Source organism: Amblyraja radiata, chromosome 9 (assembly GCF_010909765.2).
Source record: "Amblyraja radiata isolate CabotCenter1 chromosome 9, sAmbRad1.1.pri, whole genome shotgun sequence".
Lineage (NCBI taxonomy): Eukaryota > Metazoa > Chordata > Chondrichthyes > Rajiformes > Rajidae > Amblyraja > Amblyraja radiata.
This window is the reverse complement of record NC_045964.1, coordinates 51,452,610-51,468,896: the sequence shown is the minus strand read 5'-3', so window position 1 is coordinate 51,468,896 and position 16,287 is coordinate 51,452,610. Positions and strand designations below refer to the sequence as shown.

Genomic DNA, 16,287 nt, shown 5'->3' with positions numbered 1-16,287 from the left:
CGGGGTGTTGTAAGTCCGACGTCGGGGCTGCGGGACGTCCTCAGCGGCGTGTACACCAGAGTCGGCCCCCTCCTACCGGAGTCGGCGGCTTCCAAAGTCCGCAGGCCGCGCCGGGTGGAGACTGCTGCTGTAGACCCTCTGCAAGGCGCCCCAGGACTCCACGATGACGGTCTGCGCCGCCCGCGTTGGAAGCTCTCCGCACCAGAGCTCCACGATGTTGGAGCAACGGCCCAACGCTCCGGAGCTCCAAACGGCGACTCAGGTAGGTATCGCCTGCTCCGCGGTGACTCCAGCGCTGCGCCGCCGCTGTAGCAGCCCTGGTCCGGTTCCCAGTCCCCGGCAGGAAAGGCCGCTCCGATCCAGCTGGTAGGCCGCGAGGTGGGGAGCGAGGACGCGACTCGGAGAAATAGTCCCCGCCAGGAAGAGACTGGGAAACGGTTTCCCCCTTACCCTGCCCCCCTCCCCCACATAGAAAAGTAAAAGTTTCCCCCAACACAAAACTTTAGACTAACTAAAAAAAAAAAAAAGTAGATGTTGTGGTTACAGCTTCAGAGGCCTGGTTCAAGCTCTGGTTGGGAAGGGATGGGGAGGAGAGGTGTGCAGTTGGATTATTTTATTTGGAAATCAATGGATTGTGGAGAGTTGGGACAGAGATTGGGGCTTCCATCTGGGTATTCAGTGTGACTGGCAGATGGTGGGGGAAGAGGTGTGGTCCAAGAGTTCCCAAAATTGGGAGTTGGATGTAAAATTGTCGAGTGGTGATGGAGAAAAAAAAAGAGACAGACATGGAGCTTAATTTACTGGAGGTCCTGTCCAACACTAAAATTAAAACAATTGTCTGAAAATTACAGATAGCAAGTGCATTAAATTCCTCAGCATTACACAAATACACGTCATGATAATTTCATTTGCTCATTTATGGGGAATGAGGATCATTGAGAATGCCAACATTTATTGCCCTCAGGTAGGTTAAGTCGAACAGCGTCAGCGGCGACCCGACCTCGGAGCTGTGGCGTTCCGGCGGCAGCGGCAGTGGCGACCCGACCTCGGAGCTGTGGCATTCCGGCGGCAGCGGCGACCCGACCTCGGACCCGACCCGACCTCGGTGGATGTCATCGTCGGGAGCTCGCAGGTCACAGGTTGGTGACCTGTTTTTCCGGAGCTCTCGCATCAACAGCATCGTCCGCTGGACTGGAGGACGGCAGCTTCGGCAGCTTCGATCACCCCGGGCCGCGGAATTTGAACCGGCCCGTTCGCGGCGCTTGGATTCAGCCGCGGGACTTACTTACTTACCATCACCCGGCGGGGTCACAACATCCGAAGCCTGGATCGCCTCGGCGCAGAGGGAGAACAAGGAGGGAAGAGACAAGGACTTTAAGATTTTTGCCTTCCATCACAGTGAGGAGGTGCCTGGTGAACTCACTGTGGTGGATGTTAAATTTGTGTTTATTGTGTGTTTTTGTCATTTTTATTATATGTATGACTGCAAGGCAATGAAATTTCGTTCAGACCGAAAGGTCTGAATGACAATAAAGGCTACTTTGACTTTGAACTACCTTCCAGAACCACTGCAGTCCTTCAAATGAAGGCACTTCCAGAATGCTGTTGGAGAGAGTTTTCCAGAATTTAGGTATAGCTGCAAAGGAAGGGGTTTCATTTTACTGAGACTGGATGTTATGTAAATTAAAGGGGAACCCATTTTCTGTGCTCCCATGTGCCCAAAACTATTGTCTTACTTATTGGCAGTGGTTGTGGACATTGGGGGTGCTGTTGGAGTGGGCTAAATGAGCCCTATTAATGTTTAGGGTGATAGATGGGGATTGCCAATCAAGACTTGCTTTTTCCTTAATTGTGTCAAACTTCTTCAAACTTGATGGAACTTCAATAAGCCAGGCAAGTTTTGTATATGGTGAAAAGTCTTTCATATGTCAGAATTACTGTAAAATGTGCCGCAACATATTTTTAAACAATCGTACCTAGTTCCAAATTCTCATAGAAGAGGAATCATCCTCCACGTTCATTCTGTCTGAGGATTATATATGTTTAAATCAAGTCCCCTCTCCGTGTTCTAAACTCTGACAGGTAGAGGCTTAACCTCTCCAACATGTCCTCTGCTATTTGGATTTAAACATCTTAATACAGCATCAAGGACTTGTCAGAGTATATCACACGTTATGGTCGTGTTAGAGTATACTGTAGGTTATGGATATGTCACAGTATACCATGGCCAGATACAAGAAACCAAGAAATTTTAAATTGGTTTCTAAAAATAAACAAATTGTAATAAAATCATACTCACAAATCATTTCAATTAAATTACCAGCGAGATTCAGTTCTTTGAGATTTGTTAACGTATTTAGCCCCTACAGTGGAGAATAAAAAGGTTCCAGTTTATATAATTTCTGCTATCATGATATCTCTACTCTCAGTTGTCTTTCTCTATATCCTGCTTACTTTACTTCATGCTAACGATTTCCTATCAATGTTTAAACCTAAATTATGCACAAAATGGATTGAATGTCCTCCTTCTATGATCCACTCAGAATGAAGCCTTCCAGCCCACAATGCCTATTCCAAATCTCTGAAAAAACACATCCTTACTAATGCCCACAAGTCTGTACACTTCCTATCCTCAATTACCTGCTTAATTAACTTCCAACAGCTTGATAGCATTTCAGATCGCAATAACACTCCAAATGCAACTATTTCTCTTCACTGCCTGTCAACATTTTTGCCAATGATTTTCTGAACTATAGCAAATAGATACTCTTTATAGGGGAACCTCAACCTTCTTCTCCAACATTCTAATTTTTCAAACTTCACCAGTCTCTCGATATTACATGATAGAAAAAAATCTCTTATGTTAAGTTATTTCTAAGTTGTTTATATCTTTCTTCTAGTATGGAGCCCAGAATCGTCCACGGCAGTCCAAAATATATTATAAAACACCTGCCTTATCACCAATGAACAGTCAGTCTGTAGGAAATGTCAGTCTGCTCATTGAGACTTCAGAATTGCATTTTAATTCTATGTGCATCACTTCACACTTCTCTGCTTTTAACTCAATTTGTCATGTTTCTGCTCAAATGAGTAAGAGTTATTGAATATAAAGTTATAATATTAAAATATCAAGGATTGCTGATTGCTGGGCTGGAACAATGTAATTTGGAAATCACACTTGTAATGTGAGAATAAGAACAATACTTATGATCTATAGGTTAGCCAAGAAAGAATTAAAATGGTTTCTGAGGAATTAATATTCTAAAAGTTAATTGCATTGTATTGAGTTCCATATATATGCAAACATCAATAGTGAAAATGCAACAAATGCTTTAAACAGGCAAAGCAAGATACCAGTTTTCATGATTGAAAGTTTGGTAAAGAAGAACATTTTAAGGACCCAAGAGGCATACTTACTTCTATTACTTTAATTTTATTGTTGTTCAACCATAGAATCTCCAACTTTGTTAGATTTTCCAGATTTTTTATCTTCGTTATCCTATTATAATACAAGTAGAGTTTTTGAAGATGTGTACAGATATCTAATCCTTCAATGTCCTAGAAAAATAGAAGTTACCTTTGTAATTAACCTCATTTTTATAACATTGCAATCTAAAGAAAATGAAATTTTGACACACATTTTGAGATTTAGTCTTTCTAATATTTTAGCAATATTCAACTGACATTGCTTGGCAAGAATTTTAGTTATTTACACCACATTTGAAAAAAAATTCAAAATTGTAAACAGATTTTAATACCTTTAACTTTCACAAATATCTTTGGTGGTAATGTTCAGCTGCTGCTCACTGAATTTGCTGATATCTCCATCAGTAACTCAATATATTGCAGATTTACACTCATAGCTTTTCTGTATCATTTACTTTGACTTACTTTGGAAAATCAAAGGTTATGAGAATTCAAAGTACATTGAGTCAGAAGTAATTTATGGGGTTCAGATACAAAAGATTCAGTGAGTTTATAATGTAATTTTTTCACAGAATTTGTTATGAAAAGAAATTGCAATATTTCACAACTTAATTATATCCATGGCAAATTTTATTTCAAAATTGCCTAATGTATTGATATTATGCACAAGGATATCAATAAAAAATGTAGATTATGGAGGCCATACAATATTGATTGACATATCAAACAAAAGGCAGCAGTTTAGAAAAGAGGGAAACATATTCCTACTATCCATAATTAGTATTTGAAAGTCTCCAACAAAACATGCATCTCACCACTAAATGGGACTCTGTGATCCATAGTTCAGAAAGCAAAGGACAGGCTTCCAAACCTTCAATTCGTTTGATGTCTTGCTTCACCAAGGTAAGAACAACTAAATTTGGAAAGTTTAGAAGTCCCACCATTCGAGGATATCCCGAGAAAAACATTTCTAGTTGAATGATTTGTGCTCCTTCCTGCGCAATCTTCTCATATGATAATCCATTACATGCACACTGACATGCAAAACAAAAATAAATCGAGCAGATGAGTTTCAATATTATTTATTAGCTTTCCAAAATGTGCTTTTCTGAAGCCACATTTACAACAGTAAAAGCCAAATCATAAAGTCTTTAACATATAAATAGGGTACTTAAAATGATCACAATTATAGGTCTGTACCAAAACATAAAATTCCTAAAGAACTCAGCGAGTCTGGCAACATCTGTGGAGGAAATCTACAGATATTTTAGTTTAGGACACTTCTTCAGACTGGTAGCTGGAGGGGAGAGAAAGCTGGCGAGTAAGGGTCTAAGCCTGTTAACCAATAGGTGGATACAGATGTGGTGGGGGGGGGGGGGGGGGGGGGAGATTAGCAAGGGAAAAAGGAGGCAAAAAGGTGTCAGATAAGCAGATAGCAAGAGTGATATGTAAAGCCAAAGGGAGGGATATAGGTGGTAAGGGGAAGAAAGGGTGGGATGAAAGGGAAATTAGGGTCGGGGTTGGGAGGAGTGTACGAAGGAGGGAAAAGGAGCAGGGTGACTGGGGGCTGGGAGTCTGTAAAAGGTTCCCAACCTGAAACAATTATACAAGACGTCGATAAGGCCACGTTTAGAGTGCTGTAGACAGATAAGATTGTCCTGCCATAGGAAGAATGGTGTTAAATGGAAAGGGTGCAAGAAAGATTTATGAGAATGATATCGGTCTGGAGGGTTTGAGATAAAGTGAAGTAGGATCTTTTTCCCGAGAGCATAGCAGCCTGAGGGTTGACCTTGCAGAGGTATGCAAAGTTCACGCCTTTAATAGAGAGTACAGCCACAGTGGAATGGAGTATTAAGCTAGAAGGCATCATATTTAAGGTAAGAACGTAAAGATTTCAAAGGGCCTTTTTCCATACAAAAAGTGATGTGTACATGGAAGTAGCTGCCAGAGAAAGTAGTGGATACAGAGACAATGAAGACATGTAAAAGACACTTAGAAAGGAAAAATGTTGAGCCAGATGCAAGCAAGAGGAATTAACTCAGTTCGGCAAATTGGTTGGCATGGATGCATTGGGTTGAAGGGCCTGTTTTAATGCTATATAACTGTTCCTCATTGCCAGGAAGTTTAAAACATTCTTCCGGGTATATTCTTTTGGGAAGATATGCTTTATTTAGCCATATCACTGCTTCTTCTTACTCAACACACTCTCACTACTTTGAGCCCATTGATTGTCATCGCTCCATCTTGATTTTTTTTTTAAACTTACTCTGCCAATGATCATTTCCCCGAGCCTTCCTCCCCCCCCACTTTTCAAACTGTCTTTCTCCACTCCAAACGCAGGCCAGTCATTTATTTCCTCCTGTGAATCCCTCTACACCAACAAAAGTCTTTCCTGATTATGAACTCCATTACCCTCATAAACCACCAGCTAACTACCAGCACAGTGGCACAGATGGTGTTGCCATTTCCAAAGATATGCTTTTGTTGGGTTGATTAGTGACTGTAAATTACACATAGTGTATGCAAATGGCAAGAGAATCGTAAGGTGTTAATAGACCATGTTACAGGGAAAGAAATGATTGACAATACTGCTGTCATGGGCTGAATAGCCTCTTGATACATCATATTGATATAAATGATGTCTAAACTACTTGCAAATTGCATTGACTACAATGGCAGAGGTTCTACATGTGGGATTCAATGTGCAAGGCCTAGTCCATCGCACTATTGACTTAGCATTCTGCACAGGACTACTATTCTCTCATCTTATTAGGCATGTTATAATTTAGTCAGTCATCCAGCACATAAACAGGATGTTCAGCCACCATATCCATCTTGACCATTAAGTAGAAACAACAAACTGCAGTTGCTGGTTCATATCAAAGTCTAGTCAATAGACATAGACAATAGACAATAGGTGCAGGCGTAGGCCATTCGGCCATTCGAGCCAGCACCACCATTCAATGTGATCATGGCTGATCATCCCCAATCAGTACCACGTTCCTACCTTCTCCCCATATCCCCTGCCTCTGCTATTTTTAAGAGCCCTATGTAGCTCTCTCTTGAAAGCATCCAGAGAACCGGCCTCCACCGCCCTCTGAGGCAGAGAATTCCTCAGACTCACCACTCTCTGTGAGAAAAAGTGTTTCCTCGCCTCCGTTCTAAATGGCTTACTCCTTATTCTTAAACAGTGGCCCCTGGTTCTGGACTCCCCCAACATCGGGAACATGTTTCCTGCCTCTAGCGTGTCCAAGCCCTTAACAATCGTATATGTTTCAATGAGATGACCTCTCATCCTTCTAAACTCCAGAGTGAACAAGCCCAGCTGCTCCATTCTCTCAGCATATGACAGTCCTGCCATCCCGGGAATTAACATTGTAAACCTACGCTGCACTCCCTCAATAGCAAGAATGTCCTTCCTCAAATTAGGGGACCAAAACTGCACACAATACTCCAGGTGTGGTCTCACTAGGGCTCTGTACAACTGCAGAAGGACCTCTTTGCTCCTATATTAGATTCCTCTTGTTATAAAGGCCAACATGCCATACGCTTTCTTCACTGCTTGCTGTACCTTCATGCTTCCTTTCATAGACTAATGTACAAGGACCCCCAGATCCCGTTGTAGTTCCCCTTTTCCCAATTTGACGCCATATAGATAGTAATCTGCCTAATCCGCCTAGCAGGGTCAGGGAATATGGGGAGAAGCCAGGAACGGGGTACTGATTGGGGATGATCAGCCATGATCACATTGAATGGCTGTGCTGGCTCGAATGGCCTACTCCTGCACCTATTGTCTATTGTCTATTGAATGGCCCTGGTCTTTTCTCACCTTCAGCTCTTCACCACCCCCCACCGCACCCTTACTTTCCGTCTGAAAAAGGTTCCAACCCAAAACGTCACCGATCCTTTATCTCCAGAGTTTCTGCCTGATCCACTGAGTTGCTCCAGCACTTTGTGCCTATCTCTGACGATCAAGTATCTATGTTCACATCCCATTTTACACTCCCTTTGGTGGTGTATTCTAGATTCTAACCATTCTCTGGGTAAAGAAAATACTTCCTTAGACCCCCTCTAAACCTCTAACCGCTGACAAACACTCACCCTCTGGTTGTAGACACCTCTGCCAAGTGGAAGAGGTTCCTACTATCTACACTATCTGTGCCCCTCAGAAGTGTTAAGTTATTTTAAATCTCTATCAGATCCCCTCTCAGCCTTCTTTACTCCAAAGAAAACATACCCAGACTATCCAGTCTGTGCTTTTAACTGGAATTCTCCATCCTGATGAACCTGTCCTGTGTAATTATATTTAGTGAACAGAAAAGCACATAATCTTCGAGCTGTGACCCAACGATTGGTTCACAAAGTTGAATCTTAACCTCCCTGCTCATATTTCCTACCCACTAGCAAATGAAGGCAAGTATCCCGAACACCTTATCAACACCGTATTGACATGCGCCGCCACATTTACAGATCCTTGGATATGTCCACCAAGATCTCTCAATTTCTTAGTTCTCCTTAGCGCTCAATTATTTATTGTATTTATTCTACTCTTATTAATAGATTCATGGCGTTGTACATAATAAAAACAAGCTTTTCAGCCCGCCATATCTATGCCAACATTCATGCCAATTGATACAAATCCCACTTGCTACATCAATTCCATATCTCTCTATGGTTCGTTCATTCCAGTACCTATCTAGATGCCTCATAAGTGGTTTCTGTTCCTACCTCCACCTCCTGCTTTGACTGCTCGTTGCTAATATAAACTACTCAGTTAAATATATACCCCTCAGATCCCCTTTGAATCAGTACCACATAAGAATAGGACCTTCAGCCCATAATGTCAGTGTTGACTATGGTGCCAATTTAAATTATTCCCATCCACCTAAACATTGCTAGATATCCCTCTATCCCATGTCTGTTCGTCTGCCTGTCGAAATGCCTCTTGAATGTTGCTCTTGTATCTGCTTTCACCATCTCCCTGGGCAGTACATTCCAGGCACCCGTCACTCTCGGAGTAAAATAACAGGCCTGGCAAATGTACTTTGAACTTTTCCCCTCTCAACTTAAATACATGTCTTCGTGCATTCAACATTTCCACCCTTTCCACTGTGACTATCTACCCTATTGATGCCTCTCATAATTTGATAGATTTCTATCAGGTCGTTCTTCAGCCACCATTGCTCCAGAGAAAATAATCCAAGTTTGTCCAATCTCTCCTTATTGCTAACACTCTCATCCTTATGAACCTCTTCTGCACTGTCTCCAAAGCCTCCACATTCTTCCTGTAATGTCATGACCAGAACAGCACATAAATTCTTTCCTTTGTCCTCCCAAAGTACATCACTTTGCACTTGTCAGGATTACTCTTATTCCTCAGCCCACCTTATTGTCCTGTGGTTTAAGAATACTCTCCTCACTTTCAAGCAGGCAGTGAAGAAAGCGAATGGCATGTTGGCCTTTATAGCAAGAGGGGTCGAGTATAGGAGCATAGAGGTCCTTCTGCAGTTGCACAGGGCCCTAGTGAGACAATACCTGGAGTATTGTGTGCAGATTTGGTCCCCTAATTTGAGGAAGGACATTCTTGCTATTGAGGGAGTGCAGCGTAAGTTTACAATGTTAATTCCCGGTTTGGTGGGACTGTCATATGCTGAGAGAATGGAGAGGCTGGGCTTGTACACTCTGGAGTTTAGAAGGATGAGAGATAGCAGAGTCAGGGGATAAGGTGAGAAGGTAGGAACGGGGTACGGATTTGGGATGATCAGCCATGATCACATTGAATGGTGGTGCTGGCTCGAAGGGCCGAATGGCCTACTCCTGCACCTATTGTCTATTGTCTATTAAAGACTATTAGGTGTTATTTTTGCCATGCTTCCAATGGCAAATCTAATATATTAAAGCGAAACTCATTTCTAAAGAAAATAATGCATAATTTACTTTCTGAAACATCAGCCACGATGACAATGGATGTGATGTTCTTACCAGCTCTTTGAAAATGTCTTCTCCTCCATTCTGTGGTTGGCTCATCCTTTTCATCTTTAGAAGTGATCCATTTTGTACATGTCAATATACAAATTAACTTCTGAAGAGTTAAATAAAAAATCAAGCAATTTCCTGCAAATCTAATAAAATGTATTATTTCAAAAATATCTAACTTAAAGGAAGCCAGGAAACAAGCAGGCAAGATCATCTCTGACCCCTCTCACCCTGGCCACAAACTCTTTGAATCACTTCCCTCTGGAAGGCGACTCCGGACTGTCAAAGCTGCTACAGCCAGACATAAAAACTGTTTTTATTCATGAGTAGTTGCTCTACTCAACAGCCAAAAATCTGTAGCCTCCCTTTGATCTGGTATTTTGTTGATTCACATGCTTGATCAATGGTGTTTTATCATTAATGTTCTATTATTATTAATGTTTAGTGTTTTCTGAGTCATTCGTAACTGTCACTGTATGTCATGTTGTTACTTGTGGGCGGAGCACCAAGGCAAATTCCATGTATGTGAATACTTGGCCAATAAACTTACTTACTTACTTAATTTGCAATGGATCAGCACAGTATGCAGCAGGATAGCTGCTACCTCACAGCTTCAGTGATCTATGTCCAATAATAATCCCCGACACTGTCTGTGGATATTGAATGTTCTCCCGGTGTAGGTTTTTCCGCCTTGCTCCTATCTCCTCACATATACATTGACATGTTTGGTGGAAGGTTAATATTCAACAACTTCAAAAATCAAGAGAAGGGGAATTAAGAATCAGAGGACATAGGCTTAAGATGAGATGGGTAAAGTTTAATAGGAACCTATAGGCAATGTTTTCACAGTGGGTGGTGGGTGGTTAAAACAAGTTGCCACAGGAGATAGTTGCGGCAGATACTATAACATTTAAAATACACTAGACTGTGGGACCCGTTTGGGTCCCTGTCATACAGGAGGCTTGGTCCCCCAACGCAATATTCCACCATTCACCCATAGCCCCCAACTGCACAGCCGCAGCTCATTTCCCCTCATCCCTAGCACTCTCTCCCCCTCCCCCTTCTTTCCCCTCTCCTCCTTCCCTCCCCCAATCCCTCCCTCCCCTCTCCCTCCCTCTTCTTTCCCCTACCCTCAGTCATTCCCTGCTACCATAACTCCTCTCCCCTCCCTACCACCCTACCCCCCACTCCTCACCTCCCCCTATCCCCCCACAATCCCTCCTCACCTCCGCCACTGACCTCCTCTCCCTCTATTCCCATCTGCATACCTCCCCCCCTCTATTCCCCCTCCTCCCCCTCTCCTTCTTCACTCTTTTTCCTCTCCTCCTATCCTCCCCAATCTCTCCCTCACCTCTCCTTTCCCCTACCCTCAATCACTCCCTCCCTCCATAACTCCTCTCCCCACTCCCCTCCTCTATCACCTCTCCTCCCCAATCTCCCTCCCCAGGATCTCCGGGTTGTCGCTCCTCTCCCTTCTTGCCTCGGATTGGCCCGGAAGCACCAGCAGTTACAGCCATGCCGGCGTGTGGGTGGGAGGTGGGGGGGGTATCATTGGGGAGGGGGCAGGAGCCAGCGAGGGGGACCAGAGGGGAAGGGGTTGGAGCTGCTGTGCGTGGCGATGGCAGTTCTTTTGGGACTCACAGCAGGCGCTAGACGCTCTCCTATGCCGGGATCAGATTCCCTCAGCTCCAGTAATGACGCAATGGCGCAGGAAAGGGTGTACCGTCCCGAGTAGTGACAGGAGAAAAGACTAATCTGCGCGGCACTGACCGGCAGGAGAGGAGATCGATCTGCGCACGCGTTTTTTAAGATTTTTAAACCTCGCTAATTTTATAATATACCACAGATCGGAAAAAACATGTTGCACTTGCAGCACAGGAGAACGGTGAGTGAGCTGGTGAAAAATCGTAGCGCTATCGCGTACCGTTTTTGCGCAAATAGAAAAATCACCCAAACCGGAAGAGCACAAGATCAGAGCTTTAGTTATGTATAGATAGATTTGGGCAGGTACATAGATAGGAAAGGTTTAGAACAATATGGACCAAATGCGGGCAAGTGTAGATGGGGCATCCAGGGGCCGAAGGGTCTGTTGCCATGCTGTATGACTAAAACTGCAAGAATATCCTTAGTGGGTTTTAAAGAATACTAGAGTAAGTGGGACCTGTTGGGTCCCAGCATCACACGGGAGGGCTGGTCTCCCATCGCAATATTCCACCACTCCACCAATTCCAATATTGGTGGCCAGTGGGGGGGGGGGGGGTTCTGGAGCGCTAGTATCTAGTATGGGTGTTATGGGCTGAAGGGATTGGTTTCCAGAGGGCTATTGTATGGACATTGTGGGCCGAATGGATTTTTGGACTGGCGGCTCAGTCACTCAAGCCTGTTGCGCTGGCAGCTCACTCACTCACGACTGGTGGGCTGGCAGTTGACTCCCAGCTATTCCTTGAAATTCCATTTCAAGCAGGTGCAAGGCCACCAAATTCAAGTGCAGTTTCTTACCACTTCAAGCAGGGTGCAAGGCCACTAAAGACAGCGAGTCGTGACCTCTTCCTCCTCCATCTTGCAGAGACTGAGCCACGCCCACACTTCTGGGTGTTATAGTCCCTCCCCCCTCCCACCAGAAGGGGCGTGGCCTTCATGGCGTGATTGACAGGAAAGAGAATCTCAACATTTTTAAAACACTAATAACACCTTTATTCTTCATTGATGGGACAAATCCTCAGCACCTGATGAGCGGAGGGGGTTTCTGAGTAAGATGGCCAAAAATCACAGCCGTACATGGTAGAGTTTTTTCTAAAATCAATATAAAGCGCAAACAGGAAGTGGTCAAGATTAGACTTTTAATTATATAGAAGGCAAGGCAACTTGAAATTAGGCAAGGCAACTTTAATTAAACAAGGCAACTTTAATTAGGCAAGGCAACTTTAATTATGCAAGCCAGTTTTAGCATTTCCTAACCAAAGGCAACACAGCTTTAGCATTTCCAAACCAAAGGCAACACAGCTTTAGCATTTCCAAACCAAAGGCAACATAGCTTTAGCATTTCCAAACCAAAGGCAACACAGCTTTATCATTTCCAAACCATATTTCAAACCACATTAAGGCCACTGACAGGTCAGTAAAACCACTCACAATTTAGTAGACATGTGTTCAGTGTTATTCACAGCTCAGACTGAGAGCCGTGACCCTCTCGCTCCCCCATCTTGCAGAGACTGACTGAGGCACTCAGCACTTCCGGGTTTTATAGTCCCTCCGGAAGGGGCGTGGCCCTCAGGAGAGAGAATCTCAACATTTTTTAAATACTAATAACTTTTATTTTTCATCAATGGGAAAAATCCTCTTGTCCTGCGCAGCGGAGGGGGGAAGATGGCCAAAAATCACAGCCGCAAGTGGCCCTGCACCCTGCTTGAAGTGGTAGGAAACTGCACTTGAATTTGGTGACGTTGCACCCTGCTTGAAGTGGTATGAAACTGCACTTGAGTTTGGTGGACTTGGACCCTGCTTGAAGTGGTATGAAACTGCACTTGAGTTTGGTGGACTTGCACCCTGTTTGAAGTGGTATGAAACTGCACTTGAATTTGGTGGCCTTGCGCCCTGCTTGAAGTGGTATGAAACTGCACTTGAATTCGGTGGCCTTGCACCCTGCTTGAAGTGGTCGGAAACTGTACTTGAATTTGGTGGCCTTGCACCCTGCTTGAAGAGGTAGGAAACTGCACTTCAATTCAGTGGCCTTGCATCTTGCTTGAAGTGATAGGAAACTGCACCTGAATTTGGTGGCCTTGCACCCTGCTTGAAATGGTATGAAACTGCACTTGAATTTGGTGGCCTTGCACCCTGTTTGAAGTGGTAAGAAACTGCACTTGAATTTGGTGACCATGCACCCTGCTTGAAATGGTAGGAAACTGCATTTGAATTTGGTGGCCTTGCACCCTGCTTGAAATGGAATTTCAAGGAATAGCCGTGAGTCAACTGCCAACCCACCAGCCGTGAGTGAGCTGCCAGCACATCAGGCTTGAGTGACTGAGCTGCCACCTCAAGAATCCATTTGGCCCACAATGTCCATACTAGCCCTCTGGAAACCAGTCCCTTCAGCCCACAACACCCATACTAGGGCTCCAGAAATCCCCCCCCCCCCCCCCCCCCCCCCCCATCCCACTGGCCACCAATATTGGAATTGGTGGAGAGGTGGAATATTGCGTTGGGGGACAAGCCCTCCCATGTGAACATGGGACACAACGGGTCTAGTGGGTCTAGTATATGTTAATGATTTGGAAGAAGGAATTAGGAGCAACACTAGCAAGTTTGCATATGACACAAAGCTGGATGGCAGTGCGAACTGTGAAGAGGATGTTAGGAGGTTGCAGGGTGACCTGGACAGATTGAGTGAGTGGGCAGATGCGTGGCAGATGCAGTATAATATAGATAAATGTAAGGTTATCCACTTTAGCGGCAAAAACAAGGGGGCAGATTATTATCTCAATGGGGTTAGGTTAGGTAAGGGAGAGGTGCAACAAGATCTGGGTGTCCTTGTACACCAGCCACTGAAAGTTGGCGTGCAGGTACAGCTGGCAGTGAAGAAAGCTAATGGAATGTTGGCCTTCATAACAAGAGGATTTCAGTATAGGAGTAAAGAGGTTCTTCTGCAGTTTATAGGGCTCTGGTAAGACCACATCTGGAGTATTGTGTACAGTTTTGGTCTCCTCATTTGAGGAAGGACATCCTTGTGATTGAGGCCGTGTAGCGTAGGTTCACGAAATTGATTCTGGGATGACTGTCATATGAGGAAAGATTGAAAAGATTAGGCTTGTATTCACTGGAGTTTGGAAGGATGAGGGGGTGATCTTACAGAAACATATAAAATTATAACAGGACTGGACAAGTTAGATGCAGGAAAAATGTCCCAATGTTGGGCGAGTCCAGAACCAGGGGCCACAGTCTTAGAATAAAGGAGAGGCCATTTAAGACTGAGGTGAGAAAAAACGTTTTCACTCGGAGAGTTGTGAATTTGTGGAATTCCCTGCCACTGAGGGCAGTGGAGGCCAAATCACTGGCTGGATTAAGGAGAGAGTTAGATAAAGCTCTGGGGGCTAGTGGAATCAAGGGATATGGGGAGAAGGCAGGCACGGGTTATTGATTTGGGACGATCAGCCATGATCACAATAAATGGCGGTGCTGCCTCGAAGGGCCGAATGGCCTCCTCCTGCACCTATTTTCTATGTTTCTATGTTTTAGATAGTAATTCCCCAGTTTGAACTGGCATCTGAATGCCCAGCCTTCAATGGTAGTTAATGGTAATTATTCATTTAAAAGTTGAAGCAATCTATGCTTCAAAGACCAGAAATGTAGTAGGTAACTGAAAGACCCACAATGCTTTTGCAGGATGACTCCAAGCAGGAATCTGAGATAGATCAGCCATTCATAAGATCATGATTCTTCTTCTACCTCTGCACCAATTTTCTGCTCCGATCACATTTCTCTTGATTACCCAAAATAGCTAAAAATAAAATTTTAAGTCAGTGACTGAGCCATAAGGTCATAAGTGATCATAGGGTCATAAGGAATAGGAGCAGAATTAGGCCAGTCTGCCCATCAAGTCTACTCCGCTATTCAATCATGGCTGATCTATCTCTCCCTCCTAACCTCATTCTCCTGCCTTCTCCCCATAACCCCTGACATCTGTACTTATCAAGAGCCTCCAAATCCCTTTAGAAAATTCCATAGATTAAAATCCTCTGCATGAATAATTTTTTTAAATCTCTGAATTTAATGGTCATCTCCTTATTTTGATAGCGATTCCTGATTCTAAACATCACAACTGAGCTCAATATTTTCTCTGCATCTATCTGCCAGGCATCCTTAGAATTTTGCACACTTCACAGAGATCAGTATAGTCCTGATCAGTTTAAAATGATTGTCCAAGTTATCAATCTGGACAATTATGCCACAAGAGGCAGGTGGTATGACACAGTACAAGTGAATTAAACATTTTGCAAGAAAATGACCAGAGTTTTCAACACCAGGGTTGGATGGAACCTCAGCACACAATGGAGATTGGAATTCCACATGAGGCACAACATTCCTTCCACCATTAAGATTTGATTCTCACAAGTGAGCTGCCATATGAGATCCCTGCAAGAAAGCCCATGCATGCAAAGAATTAATGGACAACTGAAAATTACAGAAGCTGCAATTATGGAACCATTGTTGTCAAAAGTGGCTGTGATATTTGAGGAGTGGATAGGGCATTTTTCATTATATTGGAGAGGTGTCTTTAGATTTGGGTTCCATGCTTGACTTGGTATTAATGTGCTGCCATGATATTGGCCAAGGGACTGCCTGGGAGACTTTACCATGGTTTGGAAAGTGATTAGCAGGTGTAGATTTTTAAGTCTGCCTCCATACCAGTGATGTTCGCTCAGGAATTAGATACAGCACTTTGGCCACATTCAGACAGGAACTTTCAGCTCTCAAGTTTTAAAATTTTCCACGATAGCGGAGAATGGAGCCAAAATAGATGCAAATGGAGTAAATGAGGAATGTCAATTAGCATACAGTGACTTAAAGTATTCAGTGAATCAAATTAGTAATGGTCTCAGTGGAAACCAGCAGACTGCAGAATAGATGTATTTTTCTTACTGACATATTTTATGGGTAGGCATGCACATCTGTTTGCCTGCCGGACAACACAATGCACTACACCAGAAGAGCATACGATATATAATAAGGCCCCTCAACAGAACCGCCGGCCAGAGATGGGCATGTTCTGTCCCCTTACCGATTTTACAAGCACGGACAAAACGCGGGGAAATATAAACATAAGGAAATATAATAAACATAAAGGCATGAAAGTGGAACATTGTCATTAGAAGGGCATAACAAGGTATA

The 16,287-nt window shown here is 43.7% G+C and overlaps 1 protein-coding gene across 5 annotated transcripts in view; it reads right to left on the bottom strand.

Moving 5' to 3' along the window:
- The window catches only part of lrrc9 (leucine rich repeat containing 9), a 147,659-nt gene that overhangs the window by 130,540 nt on the left and 832 nt on the right, over positions 1-16,287 (bottom strand). For 3 of the 5 annotated variants that reach the window (XM_033027397.1, XM_033027401.1, XM_033027400.1), the window contains exons 2-5: positions 9,409-9,516; positions 4,242-4,460; positions 3,418-3,558; positions 2,300-2,363 (exon numbers count right to left, since the gene is read on the bottom strand). In XM_033027397.1, the coding sequence (XP_032883288.1) occupies positions 2,300-2,363; positions 3,418-3,558; positions 4,242-4,460; positions 9,409-9,462 (478 nt within the window). In that variant the 5' untranslated portion in view covers positions 9,463-9,516. The remainder of the gene's footprint in view (positions 1-2,299; positions 2,364-3,417; positions 3,559-4,241; positions 4,461-9,408; positions 9,517-16,287) is intronic. The other 2 variants (XM_033027398.1, XM_033027399.1) reach the window with 1 other exon arrangement.